Here is a 23,329-nt window from a genome sequence, read left to right on the forward strand (position 1 = left end):
AGCTCGCAAGCAATTACCAAAAAAAAGAGAATTACAAACATCAGAGGGCCACTGGTCCATTCAAGACACTTTCACTTCTTGTCCCAGTTTGTGCTGCCTTTCTACCCTGGCTGCCACTGTTGAGAGCAGCAGCTTCCTGCAGAGTGGGAGAAGCACTGCTCCTGCCTGTTTCAGAGGGCTGAAAAGTATGAGCTCACCCCACCTTCAGGAATCCAGAGGCTTTCCTCAGTTGGCTGTGGGAAGGAAAGGGGATGTGAGCCATTATGAGGAGGAGGAGGAGGAGCTGAAGGGCTTCCATTATTTAGTTTCTTCACACATGCAGCCTTGTCCCTGTCTCTTAAGGCACAGTTCAGGTGTTCATCAGCCTGACACGAGTTTACAGAAGGAAAGATCGAGCCTGCAAGTTCTGATTTCTCCAGCCCTGTTCCAATCATAAGCATCACCCAGAGATTACACAGTGTGCACACACTGCAACAAGAGCAGATTTAAGCTCCCTCTCCTCTCCCTCCTGACCCTTCAATTAGGAGGGATAGCTTCATTCACACCAGCATTGTCACCCCACAGTTCACAGATGTCAGTGGTTCTGGCCTCTCCTTGCACCCTTCATCCCTGTCACTTCTGCTCCCTCTAGCCAAGCTCCATCCCTTCATTTTTAGCTTTTTCCTCTGACCATGCTGTTGTAGCCTCCCTTCCCCACTGCTTTGCCTCCCACCAAAGCACAGCACAGTGCTCCTGTGGGCTGCCTCCCCTTGCCTCACCTGCCCCAGTCCTGAGGACTTCTGAGGTGTTCCTCAGCCCCGTGAAGTCGAACTGGTAGAGCCTCCAGGTGCGCTGGTCAGACACCTCGATGGAGTAGCGTCTCCAGCGATAGACGATCTCCTCCCGAGGGTATCCATCTGGGAAAATCCATCAGAGCAACAGAATGCCACCTACCCCCACCCTGGGCACCCCCCTGGCTGCAGAAGCACGGGCATCTCACCAGAGCTGCTCTGCAAACAGCAGCCCTTCAGCAGTGTTTTGGTGCCTTTTGTTTGGATTCCCTGAGGCATTCCCACATGGAATGGGAGTAGGGACTGCATCTCCCCTTGTGGGCTGCTTCTGATCCTGGGGATGGGGAAGGCACTGCAAGAAACAGAGCCTTTCTAAGGACTGCACTGCTGGGAATGAGACGTGGGTTGGTCCAAGAGGACTCTGCTGGTTTGAGGAAGAACTCGTTTGAGGCTGGCAGAGCAATGGAACAGTGTGCTCAGGGAGGTTGTGGAGTCTCCCTCCCATGATTGTGGAGTCAAAACTCTGGATTCAAACCCCACCTGGCTGCATTGCTGTGTAACCTGCTCCAGGTGATGCTGCCTGCCAGTGGGACTGTCCTAGAAGATCTCCAAAGGCTCCTTCCAGCCCCGACTCTTCTGCAATTCCAGCCTGAAATCTTTAAGGGTTTTATCTCCCTGGGGCAGCTGGCACCTCAGACTGCCATCCCAGCCATGAGTACATCAGGAATACAAAGCTGCCAGCATGGCTCTGGCTGCTCTGTGTGCCCCTTGTACCTCTTGCCCTGGGAGCTGATCTATGGAAAGATCTATGGAAAGCTGATCTATGGAAAAGAAGGGATGCACTCTCCATGGAAAAGAAAACCTGGCCCTGCAGGCTGCAGCACAGCTTCTCCTGCCTCTGGCTTTCTTGATAAAGAAACAAGCCTGCTGTAAAGCTGGGACCTGGGAGAGAGTCCCTAGGAGGAGGTTGGAGTGAGAGCTTGGCAGCTAACTAACAGTGTGTTTCTAATTATCAAGCATGTACAGCATGCACCACTAATTAGCAAAGATGAGGGGTGGTGGGAGATGAAGGGATGAGATCTCCTCAGCATGCTGCCTCCTTCTGAAGCACCTCAGAGCTCTGAGCTGCATCTCTTCAGTGGCAGGGGAAGCAGGAGAACCCAAGCTCAGATGATTAAATCAGATTTCCCACCCACGCATGAGGACAGGGATCTCTTGGTGCAAAAAGGCTCCCTGCAAAATTACCAGAGGAGATGTGATAACATCAGAAGCCTTCTCTGCTGAAGAGTCTGGATGAGTAGTGCCTGGGAGGAGAGGTCTGAGTAACCCTCCTTTGGAGCAGAACATTTCCAGACCTCACTCAAGAGAGTGGGAGAAGGGGGAAGATGCAAGGCAGGACGGGTGCCTTTTGTCCACCAGAATATATCCATATTCTGTCTGGAGTGACCAGAAGGGCAGTGAAATAATCTCCTCCCTCCATCCACCCAAATTAAGGAGAAATTCAAAGATGTTGTGAATCTGTCCCTGATGACCTCTGCTAGCCCAGGAGTGGAAGGATGCTTCAGACCATGAAGGGCCAGAATGGGCCAGAAAGGGTGCCATAGAAATTAGGTGAAAAAATGTAGCTAAAAGGGAGGGTGGCTTCCCCAGGAAAGAAACTTCCACTGAGGTTTCTCTGCTCTCCTTCTAATGCTATCTTTGAAATATGTATACTCACAACTGGAAAAAACCAAAGGGCAGGAGTGAGTGTCCATTGGGAAATTCTGCAGCTGGAGCAGACATTCAGCCTCAATTGTCAGCCTGAGACAGGGGGAGAGAGAGACAGAGATTTTGAGCTGGTGAAGATGGTTTGATTCCAACACCTAAATGTGACAGAGGCATTCTCACTTCCTTGAGAACTAATTTGCTGAAGATCAGTCTGTTTGCAGGAACATTCCAAACCAAAAATACACGTTTGGATATTTTCAAGGTGAGGAAAAACATGTAAGTTTCACCTTCAAAAGCCCTTCTGTTTAGTCAACTTTTCAGGTCCTTTACGAAAGTGAGAAGTTATGGGAACAAAGAACCAAATGTTTATTAACAGAATGAAACTGGATAAGCTGGACTGACCAAGACAACATTTTAAAGGATTTTAGTTTAGGAAACCACTTGACCATCTCTTTGTCATCAGACCAGAGCCTGCTGGATGTACCTGAGAGTGTAGAGCACTTTTCCATCATTCCAGATGCGGAGGAGCTGATTGGGAGTGGTTATCCAGTGGGAATCAGCCCGTTTGGAGTTCCTGAAGAAGGTGTCAGGGATCCAGATGCGGCTCACCATGTTGGTGTTCAGTGTCAGAGCCTTCAGCGTGCTGTTGAACCGCAGGCGCCGGTCGTACCACGTCTGGGCAAAGAAGATGTCAATGGTGTATTCCTGGGAAGGACAGGGAAGAATGGGATGGAATGTTCTGAGAGGGATCCAGGCCAAGAAGAGCCTGCCCCTCTGGTCTGCAGGCAGGCACAGCCAGAACATTTATTTTCTCAGTCTGGGAGCAGGGGTTGGTGGCCTCTGAAACCTTTCCAGGCTCACCAGCAGCTCACAGCCAGGACATCCATGGCGTAGCCTCACACTTCTCTTCACAGAGAAAAGCCAGGCACAATTCTTCCTAAGAATATTTCTGGGATTCACATTCTCTGAACCTCAGAGAAAGGAAAAACAATTCTTATCTCATTTTCTGTGCCTGTGTTTGTGCCAAAGCAGAATGCAAGATGGAGATTGTGTACCCAGAGTGATGGGGTTTTGTTTCCTTGGCCTGTCAGGGCCAGGTGTGTGTGTGTGTCAGGACTGTGAGGTGACAGTCATGAGATTCTGTGCAGTGTGTGCAGGGTTGAGTGCTTGGCAGATCCAGTTTAGATATATAAAATAATATAGTATAATAAAGTAATTAATTAGCCCTCACAGAATTGCTGTACCATGGCACGCTTAGGAAGAGCCAAAGACTCTGTGTTCACTGCTGGGCTGAGCCTGGCCCTCGCCTGGAAAAGCAGGACCATACAAACAAGACCCTGGGCTTCCTCTTGCAGACAGCTCAATACTCCTTTTCAGCACAGGCATGGAGGGGCAGTGTGGATGTTGGCTGAACCCAGCCTTAAGTTCAGCTCCCCCTTTCAATCACAGGCAGGGAAAGCTGCTCCCCAGCTGGGCAGAGAAGGCAAGCAGACAGCTCTTTCTGTTATTTACTGGGGTACAGCCCAGCCCTGTTCCACACACCTAATTTGTACACAGAGCAACAGCAGTGCTGTGCATAAATCTAGTGGCAATCCACCCCTTGCTACAGGATTTATACTGCAAAGGGTTCATCTGAAAACTCAGAGCACTCTGGGTCCTTGGGTGGATGCCCCTTGCTGGAGATTGGAAAAGAAAGCTGGGCCTGCGTGGTCCCAGCTCTGGGTGAAACCAGTTAAAAATCCTGAGTCTTTCACTGACAGAAAAGAGATTTTCCACTATAATAAGGACCTCCAGTTTTGGTAAGAGAGTGTGTTCTAGCTTTGGATAGCTGGCAGATCTGAGAGGCAGCTCCTGCCTGGATTGGACTGGCAGTAGCCCACACCATTAGCCCACCACTCTGCTGCTCACTGCTGCAACTGAGTTTGCTCCTTAAACTCTTTTTCAGCCTGCCTGAGAAGGTGCTAATTAATGCCATGCAGGAACAAGTCTGGCACTCGGCAGCTGTCTGAACCAGACCCCAGATCCAGTCCCACCAGTGCAGGCTACAGTCAGTCACCTGCTCAGGGAGCTCCTGATGTGACTTTTGTCCCTTTCACTGCCGTTGAACCCGCACGACCCCCACTGCCTCCCTCTCTTTTGTGTGCCGAGATGAAGAAAGTCTGACTTTGCCATCCCTCCCGCTCACTCTCCTCCTCCCTCTATTGATTTATCTCCGTGGAATTTTTATGACTGCAGCACATCCTCCCCTGGCTGCCGGTTTAGAGCCGGCTCCTCCAGCCGTGCTGCTGGAATAGCTGCGGCACTCCCTGGGACAGCGCGTCCTGCGGGGGGCGGCCAGGGCAGGGCACAGCCCGGGCCCTGCTCCATCCTCCTCCCCTGGCAGCCAGCAGAGAGGAGGGGTGGGTCCCCTACATGTCCCTTGCACAGGAATGAGATGGTGAGGGAAGAGGTTTTGCTATCAGGCAGCCGAGTCGCTCTCCGGGTGGATGCTTCACCCTGGTTAAACACAGGGGTGAGCAAAAGGGACAGGGATGTCCAAGGGGGGAGAATGGGGACAGGTGCAGCACGTCCAGAGGGTGGCTTTGCCTCCACAGCTCATTCAAAGCAGACCCAGAGTTAAGGAGAGCAGCAGCCCTCACAGCCAGGTGCACAGGCAGGGCCACTGCCCAGAGCCAGGGGCTGGGGGAGCCCATCCCAGCACCTGAATGTGCTGGATCTGATGGGAAATGCAGGGCACCCCCAGCAAGGGGAGGGATGATGCATCTGACTCCATGGATAGCAGAAGGCTAATTAATTACTTTATTATTCTATATTATTCTATACTATATTTCACTGAATCTGCACAAGCACCCAGCTCAACTCAACTGCCCAGAATCTGGTGACTGCCTGCTGACCCACAGCTGCACACACACCTGGCCCTGACAGGCCAAGGAAGCAAAACACCATCCCTCTGGGTAAACAATCTCCATACTGCATTCTACTTTGGCACAAACACAGGTACAGCAAATGAGATAAAAGTTGTTCTTTCTTTCTCTGAGGTTCCTCGCTACAATTCCCAGAAAATCCTTGGGAAGTTGTGCCTGTGAAGAGAAATGTGGCCACAGGATCACACTGGGTACTGCTTGGCTATTGGGTATGTGGTGATGGAGATGTAAAAATGTGCAATAAAAGCAGCATTGGCGCAGCGTTGGGGCCAAAATAGCACAATATTTGACATATTCTCCCCCATCACTGCATGCTCTGTTTGAGTTCATGTGAGTTTACATAGCTCCTCCTAAGTAATATCTCTGGTGTGGGAGAAAGCAACCAAAACTGCAGTGATAAATTAATGTTTGATGTCACTATCAGTGTTTAACTCCCAACTGGAGGCACTGGTGACATCTCACTTCTGGGCTGACTGCTCGGTTGTGTCCTGCCTTAAAGTTCAGCACTCAAGTCTGGCATAATCAATGCTAACACTCTGGAGGAGTGGAGGGTCAGCTATCCCAGGGGCTTAGCATTTGTTGTCAAGCCCAGATTTTCAGAAGGGATCAGCATTAAAGAGCTCCTCCTGTGCCATTCATAGCCAGCCTCTGCCAAAGGTGTGGTGCACAAGTCATTCAGCTCTTGTAAAGAATCTGGGCTGTTATTGTCACTGTCCTGTGGTTTGATCTCATTTCAGTGGCTATTATTAGCACAGCTACTCACGAGGCAGAACTTAGGAGCTGAGCTGGCTCCCTTGCCTCCCTGTGGGGAGCCCATTGGGAGTTTTTGGCATTTACAAATGTATTTTCTTTCAGAATTATCTGAGGCAAGATTTATACGAAAGTGCTCTGGCCTTTGGGAGGACTTTTACCCTTCCAACTTCCTCCCCCGTGCTGCTGAGTGAGTGAGCACTGTGTGGTCCCACTGGGGTTAAACCTCAACAGCTCCTGAAGAATTCAGCACCCATTCCCACCATTCCCACCAGGACCCCCCAGTGATGCTGAGGAGCCTTGCATGGCTGGGATTCTGCTCTGATCAGTTGTGGGATGGTGCTCAGACCCCTCTCTGGGCATTACTGAGATCCCACTTAGCTGCAGGCACCTGCCAAGGTGATGAAAACACAAGGTGCTTGGCCATGGGTTTCCTACAGCTTTTAGAGGGGGGTAGGGACTGCTGGAGGGGGATCTCAACATGAAGCAGTCCAGGTTTTGTTCTGGAAATACCTCTGGAAATAGCTCTTACTCTTCCTGACCTTGGGAGAGTCTTCTGATCAAAGCTGAGGAGCTGGAGTGTGGCAGGATGAGCTCAGCCCCTAAAGCTCAGGGCACTGTCTCTCCATCTCCTGCAGCCCTGTAGTTTTTCTCTGCCCCTGACACTCAGCCATCAGAGAGAGAATTCTCAATGCCTCGATTTCCCCATGTGGAAAAGGGTTATTGTAAAATACGCCCCCACCATTACTGCACCATCTGCTGTGCAGCACATGGAGGTTGGTAACTCCTCTGAGAAGGCACAGGCATTTTTAGTGGTTTTAACAGAAGGAGCCAACGAAGGAAGGAGGAATTGCTTTAACAGTTTGGCCACACCATTTGGATCACACGTGGGGTACCACACACATGTTGGCACGCATGCAATATTACATCAAATTTCAGTCCTGGAATAATGAATCCAACTCCCCATGAGGCAAACCCAGAGGGCTGCCTGCCCTAAATGCTGTCACATGAGTTTATCCTGTGCTAAGGGATGCCCTGCAGCATGTCCTCTGCTGGCTGAGTGTGCTCCAGCCTTCCAGTGTGTCCCTGCTGGCCCTGGGGCACTGCCATCACCTGGCACTGCTGCACCCCCCTGATCAGCCCTGGCTTTCCTCATGTGGGCAGCACAGATGCTGGTGGAAACACAGTTCCAGAGAATGGCATGGCCTGAAAACATTTAATGGAAAGAATGGTGTTCGGTAAGAGAACGTTTGTGAGAAATAAAAGGATGGGGAGCTGATGGGGGTATTTCATATTGGAAGAAAAAAAATAACAACAAAAAGATTTTATTGTGCTCTCAAAGCCTTTCAGTTTTCGAAAGCTATGACATTGCTGTGTGAAAAGTAATTTCTAAAAAAAACCCAAACATTTTCAATCCAAAAGAAAAGAGACTTGTTCAGAAATCAGCCTGTCCCCAGCACAGGAGAGCTGGGAGCTGGCCTCGTGTGCTGCCCTGAGACCTGCTCCTTGGGTTATCTCTGCTGCTCTGCTCTCACAGATGGGGAATCAGCCCACATTCCCAGGCAGATTTGGCTTTAGGAACTCTGGCTTTAGGAACTGGACCGAGTTCCACCCTGGGTTCAGAGCAAATGTAATTTAGGGCAACTGAGTTTCGGAACAACAGCTTAAACTGACAGGGTTTGCATGACAAGATTTGAAGTGAACGGTGTGTGTTTTGAGGTTACCTTACACACCAAATAAACACAGCTGGGCTCTGCCAAAGCATCCTTTCCAAATGGCTTTTATCAAGTTTGTGTCTTCAGTTCAGCTGACCCCTCTCAGAAGTGCAATTAGTGGGAATCAGAGGGGCTGGGACCCTGTGGTTCCTCTGTTCCATTTATGAGCTGCTTCTTCTGTGTTAAGAGCTCAGTTTTCTGCTAAATGCCAGAGAGAGGAGCAAGGCCATGAGACGGACATGTCGTAGATGGCCTCCTAAACTAGGATAAAATGAAGTATTTAAATGTGGTTTTTGTAAGAAAAGCTCTGAACAGAGGGCTCAGAGACCTGGAAAGACCTTCCTCAATTTTCCTCAGCTGGAGAGATAGTTTAGTCTCTTCCAACTCAGAATACTCTGTGAAAAACCCTAAATAACAGTGGGGCTGAGAGATTAATCTCCTAGACAGTCACTTTCTAGCTTTCATTGTTCTGATATTTGTTTTTACTCACAGAGCTCCCTTCCCTCTTCACCTCCAAGCAAATCCCTGTGAGCTGCAGTCCAATAAAGCAGGCTGCTTTCCTGGGAAGCAGGGACAGCATTTCAGGTGCTCTGACGTGGATGTGGTGTGGCCACGCTGCCAATCACACAGCCAAGCAAAGCAAATGTCACAGGCATCTCAGGGATGCTGCAATTCAGGGAATTCTCAGAAGCTCCTTCTTGGAGGACACCCAGGAATGGGGGGAGTGCTTTTCAAGGGCTGGTAGGACACTCTGTGCTCACCATGTCCAGCCCTGCCCAGGTGAGCATCTTCCTCTCCAGGACTCCCCAAGCACTCTTCCAGCCCACAAACATCTCACACAAATCCTGGGTTGCACCACACATGTGTCTCCATGTCCCAGGGAGATAAGATTCAACAATTTTCAACAATATTCAATATTTTCAACAATAGTAAAAAGTCTGGAGATGCCTTCAAGACTAAATAAATAACCCTAATAGGATAACTGTATTTTAGAATAATCTTGACATCTGAATGCACCCCTTGTTGTCCCTACAGCTGGTGGGCAGGAATGTGCTGCTGGGCATGACATGTGTGAGCAGGCAGCAGAGGGGACAGGTACCAACAGCACCTGCTGTGCCCAGCCCTGACCACTTCAGGGACTGGCTGGGCAGTGCCAGGCCTCTCCCAGCTCTCCCATTAGTAGTGTGGGACACCTCAACCTGTGGCCACCTCCATGACCCTGCTCTGGGTGAGATCTGTCTCTCCAACACAACGACCAAAAGAACGTGAATATAAGTTTAATTCCACCTCCAAGGTCCTCTACCCTTGAAATCAGACCCCAGAGAGGTTTCTGGACATGGTGCTGGAGTGACTGGGGGAGCTCTCAAGGACAGCAGGAGCAGAGCTATGGTATCTGTGCTTTCAAGGTGACACACTGAACTTCCCATCTGTTTCACTTCTGCAGCAGCACCGGCAGTGCTGTCCTTGCCTGAATGTCTTTTGTCTCTGTCCAGGGAATCTCAGTTGAAACAGAGCTCTTTTTATAATACAAACGTGCTATTAAAAACCATCTCCATGTCCTGTGCTCCTGCCAGGAGCTGTCAAACAAGTCCTGCTATAAATGCTGCTCTGTCGAGTGCAAACTCCCCCAGTCAGGGCTTGCTCACCCCTGGAGCTGGCAGATGGGAACTGGACAGGGCTTTCAAACCTGTGCTGCCTTCTGAGAGCCCCATCTGCCTGGTCCCTGCACCTCTGCTCCTTCCTGCTGCCATGGATGTGCAGGTGGGGACATCTAAAAGGCAGGCTTGACACTCCTGACAGCCAACCACCCCAAATCCTTCCTTCAGAGATGTTCCCTCACGCCCTGCAGTGATGTTATCTCCTCCCAGGCAGCCCCAGGGTGCCCATCCCTCTTTCCATGGGAACAAAGGCTGGCACAGGGAGCCTCTCCCTGTGAGCCCCAGGGGCACAACACCTACAGGTGTGTGTTTTAGCATCTGTGAGCAGCCATCACCCAGAGGACTGAGGAAAGTCCTTGAGGCCAGACATGACATCAGCCAGACTCTGCTCTGCAGAAGCACAAGTGTGTCTGCACTGTCCCTGACGAGGTTATCACTGAAAAGGCAGAGATGTGGACACGGCATGCTCTCTGCAGATGGGGCAGAATTGATTAAAGGGGAAGGTACTGAACACTGAGATATTATGCAAAACACCTCAGGGAAGGAGCCACCTTCTTTTAGCTTGATTTTTTTTCCTCCACTCTCAGGAGAGGACCTGCCCTGGGTGCAAAGTCACGTGGAAGCACCTCTGATGCAAATAAAGATGCAGCCCAGTTTCCACTATCTCTGCAAAATACCTGGGCAGAGCAAAGCCAGGTTTGTCCAAAGTCTTGTCTTCATGTCACATCTCTCTGCTAAATGCTTAACTGCTCCCTACAATGTTAAAGGAACTTTGTGCAGGAGAAGAAAGCAGGTGGGGAAAGAGAAGAGGTGAGGACGGAAGATGAGAGGGCAGAACAGCAGAGATAACATAGGATAATTGGAGGAGAATATTTTGCACTTTGGGCAGGTGCTGTTGTTCATCTGTCCTTCTGGCTCATGGGGTGTTTGAGGAGACAAAAAGAAATTTCCTTGGGAAGGGCTGGAAGACAAACCTTCTCACTGCATACAATTACCTCCCCGGGACTGCTCCCCCAGAACAGCTTGACGGGATTCAGATGAGAAGCTGGAATTTCTTTAATTGCATATCCCATTCCCGTGCCACCCACTGTGACTAAAATGAAACCCTGGGATGGGCAGTGCAGAACTGCCCCGGAGTGGGGGAGCAGCTGCTGCAGCCCTGCTGTGTGAGAACCACTCACTCCCACCAAGCACTGAGCTCTGGCAAGCCACCTCTGCAGGCAGCACATCCAGAGGGTGGAGGGTGCAGCAGAGCCCAGGGTGGGCTGTGCACAAAGCACAGTGCACCCAAGTCCCTGGGATGCCACCCATGCTATGGAAATGCCTGCACTGGCCAGGAGAAAAGCCACCTGTACAAATCCCCGTCTGATTCTCACCCTCAGGGTAAAAAAGGGAGATTCAAAACATCTGAGAAAGTTCTGGTTTCACAAAAGGGGAGCAGTTTGTGCCCTCTGCAGAGATCCTCACTGCTGACCCTGTTCTCTCCCAGCCCCAGGTGAAGAAGGAGATGGGAAAGTGTACTCTGCTTCACCAACTCTTTCAAGGAAATCTGCTTCATGTTGTCTCTCGTGCCCCCTTGCTGTGCTTACCACCTCTCTCCTCCTGCCCTGCCAGTTCCTTGATATTCCTTCTCTCTGCCTCATTTTGTTTCTCCTTTTGCAGTTCTTTTCAAGCCACCACACAACCACAGCCCAGCCCTAATGAGATTTCAAGGGAGCACCAGGCTGTGGAAAGCAGCTGGGAGAAACTAATCAGGTTACAAAAAAAGAACAATTTCTCTCTGCCTCCCCTGTTGGGCACTGGGAGGGCAAAGCAGCAGGAGGGCACTTGCAGAAGGGTTACCAGGCCAGCTGATTCCCCTCTCCAAGCACAAATCCACACTTCAGGCCAAGTGGGGAGGCCATCTGGCAGTCAGGTCACCAGCCCTGGGCAAGCAGGACCTGCTGAGCTCTGCTCCTGAGGGCTGCTCACTTCCCATGGCACCTGGTGGGTGCACACCACCCTCCTCAGGAAGGAGGGATTGATATTCCCAGCCTTTTTTTGCCAGCTCCCAACTGTTTTGTACAGCCTCTGCCTGCTGTAGATGCCTCCTTTGAGACTCAACCACTTGACCTCCCCCAGCTCCCCTCAATGACTTCAGAACGTCTTTGGGAAGTGGTGAAAAAGATAAAGGCTCTGTTTTCTACACAGCAGTGTAAGAAATACTCAGGCAGGTCTTGTATATTCCAGAATCACAGACAGAAAGAAACCAAACAATTTGGGATCTTTGGCTTAGTCCAAAGTTCCCAGGAGCTGGACAGCACACCTTTAAAAGCTCCTTACCAAATTCCAGCACCTGGACTCGGCTTTGCCTTTTTGTGAGAGCAGCAATAGTGAGGTATTTTCATCTTACTGATCCAGAGAGAGGAACCAGGGTCCATTGTGCCTTCTCACAAGGTACAGACTAAGGCTGCAATCCCTGGACATGCCAGGTCACGGAAGGAAATGGTTTATCCTGTATGTTACAGGTCTCTCTGCCTTCAGCTTTCCTTTTCAAGAACCAAAGATCACCCAGTTATCATCTTAACTTCATCCCATGGCTGTAGGAACAACTCCCTGAGGCTTTTCCCTCTCCTGTACCCTGCTGCTCTGCTTCCTCTCCGTGCCTTCACAACACTGCTGAGGTGGCTCTGGGTGACTGTGGAGGAGAATGACAGACTAAAGGCCACAGTCTGCTGTGGGAGGCATCACAGGTGGCAGATTTGGAGGGAGAAAGAAGCTGATTGAGGTGAACTGTCAGAAACAAAGCTTCCAGCATTTGGAGAATCCCCACTCTGACCTCCCCTGTTCCCCAGCCACATGGAGACAAGGTGTTCCCCCACCCACACTCCCAAGTGTTTTGGTTCACACCTCCCACGGGCATCTGCCTGGGGGGAGCCTTTACCACCACCTGCAATTCCCCTGTTGAACAAAGCTGATCCGATGGCTGGAGCCATTCCTGGTCAGGGAACAGACACACAAATTCCAGCTGCAGCTCAGGGAGCAAACACACAAATGCTCACCACGAAGTTCTCTGGAGTGGAGATGGACACACAAGGCTCATGCCAGGGTCTCCATGTCCCTTTATTCCCCCACTCACAGTGCCCCAAGCAGCCAGCAGGATCCCTCTGGGGCTTTGCAAAGCTGGGAACGGGGAGTTGCTGGGGCAGTGCTGGTGTGAAATGGCTGCAGTGTCCACCTGCCCACTCCCTGACCACACCTCAGCCAGCTGGAGCCACTGACACCCCGAGGCAATCTGAAAAGTTGTGAGGAGCAGCAAAGCCCCAGGAGGGATCACGCTGGCTTCCCGCTTCCAATCTGTACCACGGGCAATTAAACCCTTCCTGTGCATGGAGATGGGATGCAAAAATCAGAATATTCTGCTTTTAGCACCGAGGCATGAAGAGGTCCTTGAAGCATATTGATTGTGGTCACCCACAGCCACTGAATTCTGAGAAATGGTCTCCATTTTGTGACACATTTATAGCAGGCAGATTTCACAACAGCCTTTTAAGGGAAATGGTAGGATGGCTTCATCTGGGAATGCAGGAAATAAATAGAACTGATTTCTACTGGAAAAAAAAAAAAAGGTGTTTTGCTCAAAATAAATTAAAATTGTCAAACCCTAAAATGAATTACCTCAACAGTTATAATTTCATTCAAAAACTTCTTTTTCTTCAGTAAGCTAACAAAATATTTCGTTTTACCCTTATCTACTTGATGCACTTCACTTTGACGTTTATTTCCAAATATTCATTTTCTTGCTTTACTTATGCAGGACAGAATTTATCACCATATGAAGAGCAAATCAAAACAATCTGATGAAACTAAATGTAAATGTTTTGATTGTCCCTGAACCCATTTCTCCTTGGAAATGCTGAAGAATTCTGGCTATTTGTCCCAAGTGGGAGGGGAGAATGAGCCTATCTCTCCTATGATGCTGCTGTTTGCCCTAGACCAGAAACCTTGGCCTCAAACCCTGACCTCTGACCAGCTCTTGGGCTTGATTCTCACACATCTGAAATATCCCATCCTCTCCTGAAGAGTCTTCTAAGGCCTTCAGTTCAAATAAATCAACTCTGCCTAGAAATCACTCAGCCCACCGAGTGACAACTGTTGGTACAGCTCACAGTCCATACATCTTTCAGATTTGACACAGCAGCGCTCTCCCTTCGACTTGGAAGAATCAATTTAATGAGGGTCAGAGCACAGATCAGCAGCTGGATCACACACAGCCTCCTGCCCTGTCCATGAGCACAGCCTGGGGATCTGCAGGGCAGCTCCTTTGGGTGACTGAGGTGGGACCAGTGCTTTGCATCTCCTGCAGTGCAGAGGGCAAGGCTGTGTGCCCCCCGTGCAGCAATGCAGCCTCTGCACCACAGCAGAGCCTCTCTAATGGCCTGCCAAGCTGAGAGCCAGCAGCCAGGGTGCCAGGGCAGGGACACTCCCCTGGTCACTGCAAAAGTGACCTGTAACAAGCAGGAAGCCCCACTGCTGGCAGAAACATCTGGAAAGGGGGTCTGGGTGCAGCTGCTGTGACCCCGGACTGTAGGGAAGGTTTCCTAAGGGTGAGGAGGCTTTTCAGCCTTTGCTTTCCTTCTTCCCCTCTGAATCTGTTACATCACTGTTGGAGAATGTTCAGTTTCCCCTGAATGTTAAAGAGACCATCTTGCTGGTATTCAGTCTGCTGAGCTTCCCTATACAGTCTGCAGCTTCCCTAGAATGAGGGCTGAGATTCCTGCAGGGGCTGATGAGACCCCTGACCCAGGAGCAGACCCAGGCGTGGAAAATCCTGAGTGGTGTGGGAAATGGGAGGATATGGGCCAAATCCTGAAGGAATTCTCTGACCCCACGGTCATCATGCTCTCAGGTCAGCTGCAGCGAGCACAGCAGCCCCTCGGGTGCCACTGGGGCATCCTTCCCAGGCTGCCTGCGAAGGTTCAGGGCCAGCAAATCCCTTCTGCATTCAGCCCGGCTGAAGAAATGCGAGTTTTCTCCAGAGGCTGGCACGGAATGAATGAGGGATTGAGTCATTCCTGCCAGCAGAAGGGCGGAAATGGGATCCGTGAAGGAATTTACAAGAGCCGATTACTTCATTATGGATGTTGATTTATCCCGTGCTGCCCCAGGGCCAGAGGCTGCCCCGGCTGTGGCTGCGGGAGGGAGGCACCTGTGTGCCAGCACTGATGCTGCGGTTTAAGAAACCTTTAAGTACAGCCACATTCCCCATTTAGCACCAGGCTGCGAGCACAGATGTTAATTAACTTTAGGGCTTTACTCTCCAGAAATGTCTCCGAGGAAAAGCTCTTTCCCTGCCCCCAGGAGGCCACTGTCCAGATTTTCAGGTTTTATTTAGCTCCAAATTTCAGATGCAAACCTCCAGCTTTTCACTCGTCTTCCCTGATAACAGACTCCTTGAGTTTTCTGTAAATAAAATACCAACATGGATGTCACACAGAAAATATCTGGAGGGGATTAGTGTATGTTCTGGATAATAAAAGGAGCTGGCTGAATTATTCATAGTGAATAAATCAGCTCTTTTCCGTTTTGGAAGCAAACTTTGACAATTCTGGAAGCTCTCGGGATATGTTTAGGATGGGAGCACCTTATTTATTTCATTAGACCTTTTGCTGCAGCCCGTGGTTTGTCCCACACAAGTCACAGGTGGTTGGTGACATTCCTCAGTGGCCTGAGGGGGGGTTTTGCAGGGAGAGACAAACTTTTCATGAGGAGAGCTGCTGCCCTTCTGTACCTGACCTCACTGCTGTGTGAACACCAGCATGAGGGACAGTGACTGCTTCTGAACATCAAGGAATCAGGAGATGTGAGCCCTCTCCAAGGCTCACACGAGGGTTTGTGAAGATGCAATAAATGCAGCACAGCAGCACAGTTTTGAGCCGTCACTCAGGCATGGAAAATAACAGCCAGAAAAAGCTTGGGAGCTGTTAGTGAACAACACCACCTCCAACACTTTACATTTCTGTGATCCACATCGTTATCAGGGACCAAAACCCCGGCTAGCCCATGAGTGTGTCCTGCAGAACCCCAGCAGGTTTATGCTGATGGCCAACTCTGCTGCACGCCGCGCAGTCCTTGGCAGAGCACTGCAGCGTGCTTTAGGCACTGCCATCCACCCTAAAGTGGGTGCATCTGGGCTGCTGCCTCCCAGACAGATGATTTGTGAAGGATTTTTAAGTCCTTTCAGTTGAGAAGTGCTGTGCAACTGCTGGAACCTATTATTATCAGGGAAGGAGGGGGGAGGTAGCAAATTTCCTTTACCTATAGGCTTATCTTGTGCTCCAGAGCAACACAGTGGAGCATTTTAAACAGCGTGCCATTTTCAATTCATTTCCTTCCTACTTACTCCAAAGCAGCCAAAGCTAAGTATAATCAAGACTTAAGTGTTCCTCAGAGCCACACAATTATGACTGGTCTTGGTTTCCCTGCCTTTTAGGGAGAAGGGAAGGAATTAACCCAAGCCTTGCAGCGGGACGGCGGGGCTGTCACCCGGGGCTGTCACAGGAGCTGCTTTAACAGAGCAACTTTTTGGGATGTGGCTCAGCTTCCCCAGCCTCCAGCGGCTCCAGGGCTCTCTGCAAGGCTGGCTTAGCTCCTGCAGAGCCCTGCTGCCCTCTCGGGGGTCTCTGCTCCTGCTGCTGGGGGAGCTCAGCCGGTCCCAAGCAGATGCTGCCTCGCTGCTCTCTCTGATCAGGCGGGGATCGCGATCCGGAGCTCGGCAGCTCCGAGTGCAGCAGCAATCCTCGGAGAAGGGCTCTGCAGACACCCACTGCCTCCCTGGCCCGCTCAGCCACCTCCCCACGAGCCAGGATGAAGTGCCCGAGGTCCCCAAGCTGTCCCTGTCGCATCAGCCCCTTCCTAAGCACCAGCCCTTGTCAGCTTTAACTTTGAAAGCCAAGCCTCCCTCCCTGCCTCCTCGGGATTTACATGAAAGGAGTCAGTGGGGGGTTCTCTTCATTCATGCTGGGCTTATACTTCTAAATTATAAAGTGTGTCAAATGAGGATTTAATTTATATTTAACAAGACAATGTTTGTAAATTAATTATTCATCAGCTGATAACGAATCAACTTTTCCCTCTTCCCTCCCTCCTCCTTTTTCACAGCAGCTCCAGAAATGCACCCTACTTGGAAATCTATTAAATGCTTTCTGCAGTACTCCAGATGTGGGAAAATATGTTCTTCACTCTCAATTTTGTGAGTGTGATGCACGGTAACTAATGTAGGAAAGCAGAATTTAATTTATGATTTTAATAGAATTATGAATTTAACAGAATCTTCCTAGAGAGGCAAGGGGGGAAAAGCCAACACTTGTATTTGGACATATCACCTTCTTCAGGTTCCAGCCCCCCACTCACAGGCAGAGATAAGAAAACAATTTGCTGTAACAATGGAGATAGGAGCTCAGAAACCCCACTGGAAATCACAGTTACTTCCAAGGCAGCAGAACCTGGCCCCTGGTGAATGACGGAGGCCAATTTTGCTCTTTCCATCTTTATTATTGTTAAGTAATGAGATTGAGGTGGTGTACAACACCAGCAGAAGAGCTGTCAATCTCTTTTGCTACAAAATTTGGCACACAGGGGCATCTCCTCCTCACACATGGCAGAGGAGTCCTCAGCACCCAAAGCAGCCCTTGGTGCAGTGCCTCTTATCCCAGACACCTGAAGCAGGTAACCAAGGATGACTGAAATGTCTCCATTCACCTTTGCCAGGAGGTCACCACAGTGTCTGGGCCATGCTCTCAGTCTGGCTCCTCGAGCCTCACTCCTGGTTTTGTGTAAGAAAGGAAGAAAAGGACATTCAGCTCTGGCCTCTGGGAGAAGCTCTGGGCAAGACTTGCTCCATCCCCAGCCTCAGAAGAGAAGCACTTCAGCCCCTCTCACTCATGCTGTCCCTCATGGACACGTCAGGGACGTCCTCAGCACTGAAAGGCACTCAGCCCCAATAGCTGGCACCTGCTTTACTTTCATTTCCTGAGAGTTAAGCATCCCTAAAGGAAGGTGATCCAGAGCTCTGGGTGCCCTTGGCACCAGTTAAAGCTATAATCTATAGCAATAAAGCCATTACAAAACACACCCAGGAGCAAATCCCTCCAGCAAACAACCAGTCAGCGAAAAATTTGAACCCAAAGTCTCCTCCCTGGCACCTCTTCTCACAAACATGCTCAGAGAATGAAGGCAGGTCTTTGCATCAGGCTGAGCTTCTGAAAAGCCAGGGGCACGTCAGCACTGTGTCAGTGGGGATCTAACTGGGCATCCAGCTCCAGACACAGCTTGGGAAGCTGCAGCAGCACGGGTGATAACTCATTTGGCTCCAGGGGCTGCTGGGCACTGCTCATGGCAGACAGAGCTCTGGAGGGGCTCATGGCCCAGTGGATCCTTCCCCTGATGGTGTGAAAACAGCTTCCCACCACCCTGAGAAGTGCTGAGTACTCCAATCCCACCCAGAGATTCATTGGAGAGGAAATCCCAGTCCATGCAGTGATTGGAGTAAAGAGCTGGGGGACCTGATGGTCCCACTTTTCCCTGTTCCACCTCCTGTCCTTGAACCATCTCCTAGCTCTGCTTCTGGTCACTGCCACGTTTTCCTTGGAGAGCACAGAGGGACCGTTCCCTCAGAAAGAGGGAATACAATCTGAATAGAGTATTCTGAATATTTTTCAGAATAAAATCTGCTCAGCCACCTAAACTGGAGACAAGACTGCCATTCTAGTGTACAAAAGATATCAGGAAATCACTTTACATTTCTTCCTGCTCCAAAGCTGCCCACCTTCTGCTGACTCCTGAATGTTAATGTTATTTATGACAAGTGATTGATGAGGGAATGCAGAATTCACACCCAGCACAGGGCATTTTCAAATCACCTATTCATTTTTAAGGACCGGAATCAGTTTTGTATCCTGACATGATTTATCATTTGGAGGTTGGGCAGTGGCTGTGCAGGACCAGCTTCCAATCCCTGACAGAGCACCAGCAGGATGAAGACAGCAGTGAGACATTAACCCTTTGAGGGTGAGCAGGGCATCACAGGAGACCAGGATTTAAACCAGATAAGCTGGAGCCTTCTCCAGCAGCACATCAGGCCATCCTGTAGCCTCCAGCTGCAGATTTATAGGCCACAGTGGTCCAGGCTAACAGCCACAGCAATGCTGCTGTGTCTCTCAAAACCAGAACTTGGATTTTTGTCTTCTACACTGCCTATGTGAGAGAGAAATATTTACATAAGGCACTGTCACGGCAATGCACGTAAAAGAGATCAATGGGACATTTCCCCTCCAGTGGCCCTTCCGGCCTACACAAGCCTCTCTGTCTGTGGCACAGTGAAATGTCACCATGGGCCCCAGAGAGATCCAGCTCTGGGACAAATTCTAGCTCCCTTCCCTTGGAAATGTGCATTTCCTCAGGTTGTGCATGGGGAAAAGGCAAGATGAGGCACGTGGGATGGGCCTGCCCTGGGAGAGGGCACAGCTCCTCAGGTTGGGAGAAGCTGTACCAGCAGGGACAGAGTGGCAATGACATGTCCCCAGCAAAGACCATCTATCGTGTGTTTGATGCCAGCCTGCCAGGGCCTGGCACGACCCACAGAATGACTTAATTCACTGCATCAGCATGGAAAAGCAAACACCAAAGAACTGGGTGAAGCAGCCAAGTCTAGAGGTGACACTGGCAGCTTTGTCACTGCCCTTTCCTCTTGCTCCAGGAGGCCATGGAGCAGGATGCAGACTCTCCCAAGAGCAGGGGAAATATACAGGGTACAGATAGCAGAAATCTGAGGCTTTGAGACCTGGGTCAAGCTGCGCTCAGTACCTTTAATATCATCTCAATCTCATGGGAAAAGGTTTCACAGTTCAAGGGCATCACAGGTTCAAGTTTGAGAGGTTACCTAAGGGAACAAGGAAGGAGAGATATCCCTGGAGATGTCATATGGAGTGGTCTCAAGATCACAGGTGACTGCTAGGACCCCGTGGGGACCCCTGGACTGGCAGCACCAAGGCACTTGAGAAGGACAGCACAGCCAGTTGTGACTGATACAACAAAACCCCTCAAAATTGTCCCCACTGAGCAGTTTCCTCCCTGCCTGAGCAGCTCCTGGCCATTCCCACAAGGAGCAATCCCCTCCTCGGGTGGGAAGGCTGCAGAGGGCTGCATCAGCCCCATGGCAGCAGTTTCCCCAGCACAGCCCTGCAGATGCTGGCAGCTCCAAGTGCCGGCCACCCCAGAGGTCCTGTGCATTGGTGGAGCCCCATTTCACAAAGAGAAAAAGCTTCTTCTGCCTCTGAGAAAGAGCTGAACACATGGGCTGAGCTCTGCCACGTGATTTCCTGGTCTCTAGTAAGGGCTGAGTTCACACAACAGCTTTCCCCCTTGGTGGGGGTGGCTGTTGTCACTGCCTGGCATCTTGTTTTCCCAAAAATACCAGAGATACTGAATGTGCCTGAAGCTGCTGTACCTGCAGCCGTTTCTGGCTGGTGCTAGCCCAGCAGATCCAAAATCCTGCGAGCCTGGGATGGACGTACGTACGTTCTCACATCCCCATCACCATGGCATAAGCTGTGTTTCTTAGGAAACCAGCCTAGCAGCAGCATCCCTGTTTAGGAGGAGAGATGAACTCTGGATGCAGAGTGGATTTTAGAAACCACTCTCTGCTGCTAGCACCTGCCTGGCTCTGCAGTGCTCCCGTGGCAGTGAGGGCTGGAAAAGGGTGGTGGGAACAGATGAGAGGGAAAGGGAAGGATGAGGATGTGCTCTGGGTTTTGTGTGGGTTTCTTTGGCACGTCCTTGGGCAGTGCAAAGCAGGTAGAGCAGCCAGCTGTAACATGACCCTGGTGCTCTACCTGCAGGCTCACCTGGAGGGGTGAGCACACCCAGACCCTGCACTGCTGCTCTTGTGCCACCTTGGCCTCACACCCCCAGGGGTTGCAGGGGCTTGTGGCAGGGTGTCAGAACCCAGGACATCCCTCTGGCTGTCCTGGAGGGCTCAAACCCCTGCCAGGGGGCTCAGAGACCCTGGCACAGAGCCCGAGACCCCTGTGACTTTGATCCTGACCCATGGAAAAAATGACCAACCTTATATGAGGATCTGTAAGCCACGAAAGTTTAAGTAGAATAATGGTTAGTTTGTCACGGGGTGAAAAATAGATTTTTTGGGCGTTTTAGAATGGGGGTTCAGGAGGCAAGATGGAGAAATTTGGGCATGTCCAGCCTTTCTCCTTCTTCTTCTTGGCCTCCATCTTCTGCTGTGATGGTGGCACTTTTGGATTGGTTTAAGGTAGAAGCTCATTGTCTAACACAGGTGATGGGTATTGGGAAGTTATGGTAAATAATGCACATGTGGTTTTTAGTATAAAAAGATAACACTGCCCTGAGGGGGTCAGAGTGCCTCTGTCTGACCTGCTGGACAGACCTCGGCAGGCCAGAGACAGAATGTTAGAGATAAGAAACAATGAACAACCTTGAGAATGAGAATGGAAGAGTTCTGGTTCCTTCTTTGACTGCCAGGCTGGGAAAAGAGACTTTCCAACTCATCTTGGGGTCACTGTGAGCAGCAGAAGTCCCAAGAGCAGGGGGTGACACCCAAACAGCTCAGGCTGTGGCTCTGCTCCTCGAGCTGGGCTTGCTGGAGCAATGCAAGGGAATTCTGAGCCTCGAGGCTGTCCCTGCTGGGCCTCCTGATGGTGCCCTCATCGTGTGAGCTGGTGCCCAGCCAGTGCCCATCTGGTGGCTCGTGAGCAGGAGCTGCCAGGGGCACATCCTCGGTGGTGGCCAGCCAGAAGGGCTGCTTCAAAATGCTCCTTGGAGTGGAACTGGTACCTCAGCTTCTGTACCATCCCTCCATCCCCAGAGGGGTTTGTTCCTTGCAAATGTTGTACCTTGGAAAGTAAAAATAACTTGCCTATCCTGGGAACTTGGTTGATTTTTTTTTTTTAGTTGGAGGGGGCTGGTTTTGTTCCTGCTCTGTTTTGCTTTGGGAGAAATAAAAAAAGCCAAATTGTCCTCGCCGTATATTGCTTTTGTCCCCTCGACCTCACTGCCCGGTGGACTGGAGAAGTCTTTCAAAACCTGACACCAGTCAGGTTTGTTCCTTGCTAGAAAAGGGAAAAAAGATGACTTTGCAGTGAAAATAATAATAATAAAGGAAGTTTCCTGTGAAAATTAAATAGCCAACAGTTGCTCTCCTGATCAAAGAGTGTCTCTGTTAAGTGTTTTCACAGCTCTTGGTGCAGCTGGGTCCTGAGCCATAAGGAGAAATTGTCACAGTCCTGGTGGCTTCTCTCTAAGGTGCTACACTATGAAGAAGAACCATTGGAGCTGAGGTCCCCCTGCTTTCCCCTTGCCCAGCACCACAGGCCAGGCCTGGGCACCCAAGTTTCACACTGCCATGGAAACCATCTCCAGGTACCTCTCTCAGTCCTCCTGGAACACACTGCTTCCACCTTGCCCTAAATATCCTAAACTTCCCAGGGAGAGAGGGCAAAGCCACCAGGCAGAAGTGTCTGCCACCCCCTGCCAGCAGAGACCAAAGAGGGCATCATCCCACAGTGGAAGGGCTGTGAGCTCCCCGAGGCCACTCGAGAACCTTGCTCCTCTCCAGGGGTGGTGCTCAGGCCTCTCCAGCTCCCAGAGCACCTCTGACCAAGGGAAAGGGAACCTCTCACATCAACACCACCTTCACACCACATCTAGCCAGCATGACACAGGCTGCCCCAGCCCTGCCACGGGGAGGGCACGCCGTGCCCTCCAGGCATGTGAGCAATCACCATCCCTGGTGCTCAGGTCTCTCCAGCTCCAATAGGTCAGGGCACCCTCACCAAGGGAAAGAAAACCTCCTCTCATGTCTACACCACCTTCACACTGCCATGAGGAGGGGACACCGTGCCCTGCAGGCACATGAGCAATCACCATGGATGGTGCTTGGGTCGCTCCAGCTCCAGCTCCCAGCAGGCCAGAGCGCCTCTCACCGAGGGAAAGGAAACCTCCCCTCGTGCCAATACCACCTTCACACCATGTCTGGGCAGCAGGACACAACCTGCTCAGCACTGGGCCAGCCCTGGCAGAGAGGGGACACCGTGCCCTGGCAGGGAGGGGACACCGTGCCCTGGCAGGGAGGGGACACCGTGCCCTGCAGGCACACAAGCACTCACCATCTGGATGACAGACACCGGCCCGATGCTGTTCACGTAGATATCCACATCAATGAAGGTGGGCTTGACTGGAAAGACAAGAAAACAGGCACCATCAGCTGGGGCCAGGAGCAGTGGCAGGGGGATGAAGGCAAGGGGAACATCTGGGATGAGCGTGGCTCTACCATAACAAAAATCCCAGCTACAGCAGGCACCAAAGCATGGAAAACACAAGACATGGCCAGGCCAGGTCACCCCCTGTGGCCTCGTGGAGCTTCAGGGGACACTTACTGCCAATGTCAGGCCTCAGCTTGTTGTCATAGTTCTTGAGCAGCGAGTTGAGGATCTGTGTGGCATCGGTCTCCTGTGCCTTGGGCGTGAGGACCCAGGTTTTATTGATGCTGAGGTAATCGTAATCGTATTCCTCTGTGCTCTCACACCTGGAGAGGAGAGACAGAGGGCAGGGACGTGGCTGTGGCAGCTCTCTGGCATTCCCTGGGAGCAGGGGCACAGCTGTGTTTCAGAGATACCAGAGGAGGAGGATGCAGTGCAGCTAAAAGGCAGAGCATGAGGAGCTCAGGGATCTTCTCTCAGCCACACTGCTAGGAAGACACAACTCAGGTGGCACCTCTGCTCACTTCAGGGTCA

At 50.9% G+C, this 23,329-nt stretch overlaps 1 protein-coding gene across 1 annotated transcript in view; it reads right to left on the reverse strand.

Moving 5' to 3' along the window:
- Positions 1-23,329, reverse strand: part of LOC103824271 (gamma-aminobutyric acid receptor subunit gamma-4) — a 37,705-nt gene that overhangs the window by 8,489 nt on the left and 5,887 nt on the right. Inside the window, 5 exon segments of the mRNA XM_050974587.1 lie at positions 759-1,040; positions 2,488-2,570; positions 2,962-3,182; positions 22,703-22,770; positions 22,973-23,121. Coding sequence (XP_050830544.1) covers positions 759-1,040; positions 2,488-2,570; positions 2,962-3,182; positions 22,703-22,770; positions 22,973-23,121 — 803 coding nt within the window.

This window comes from Serinus canaria, chromosome 4A, assembly GCF_022539315.1.
Source record: "Serinus canaria isolate serCan28SL12 chromosome 4A, serCan2020, whole genome shotgun sequence".
NCBI classification, from domain to species: domain Eukaryota; kingdom Metazoa; phylum Chordata; class Aves; order Passeriformes; family Fringillidae; genus Serinus; species Serinus canaria.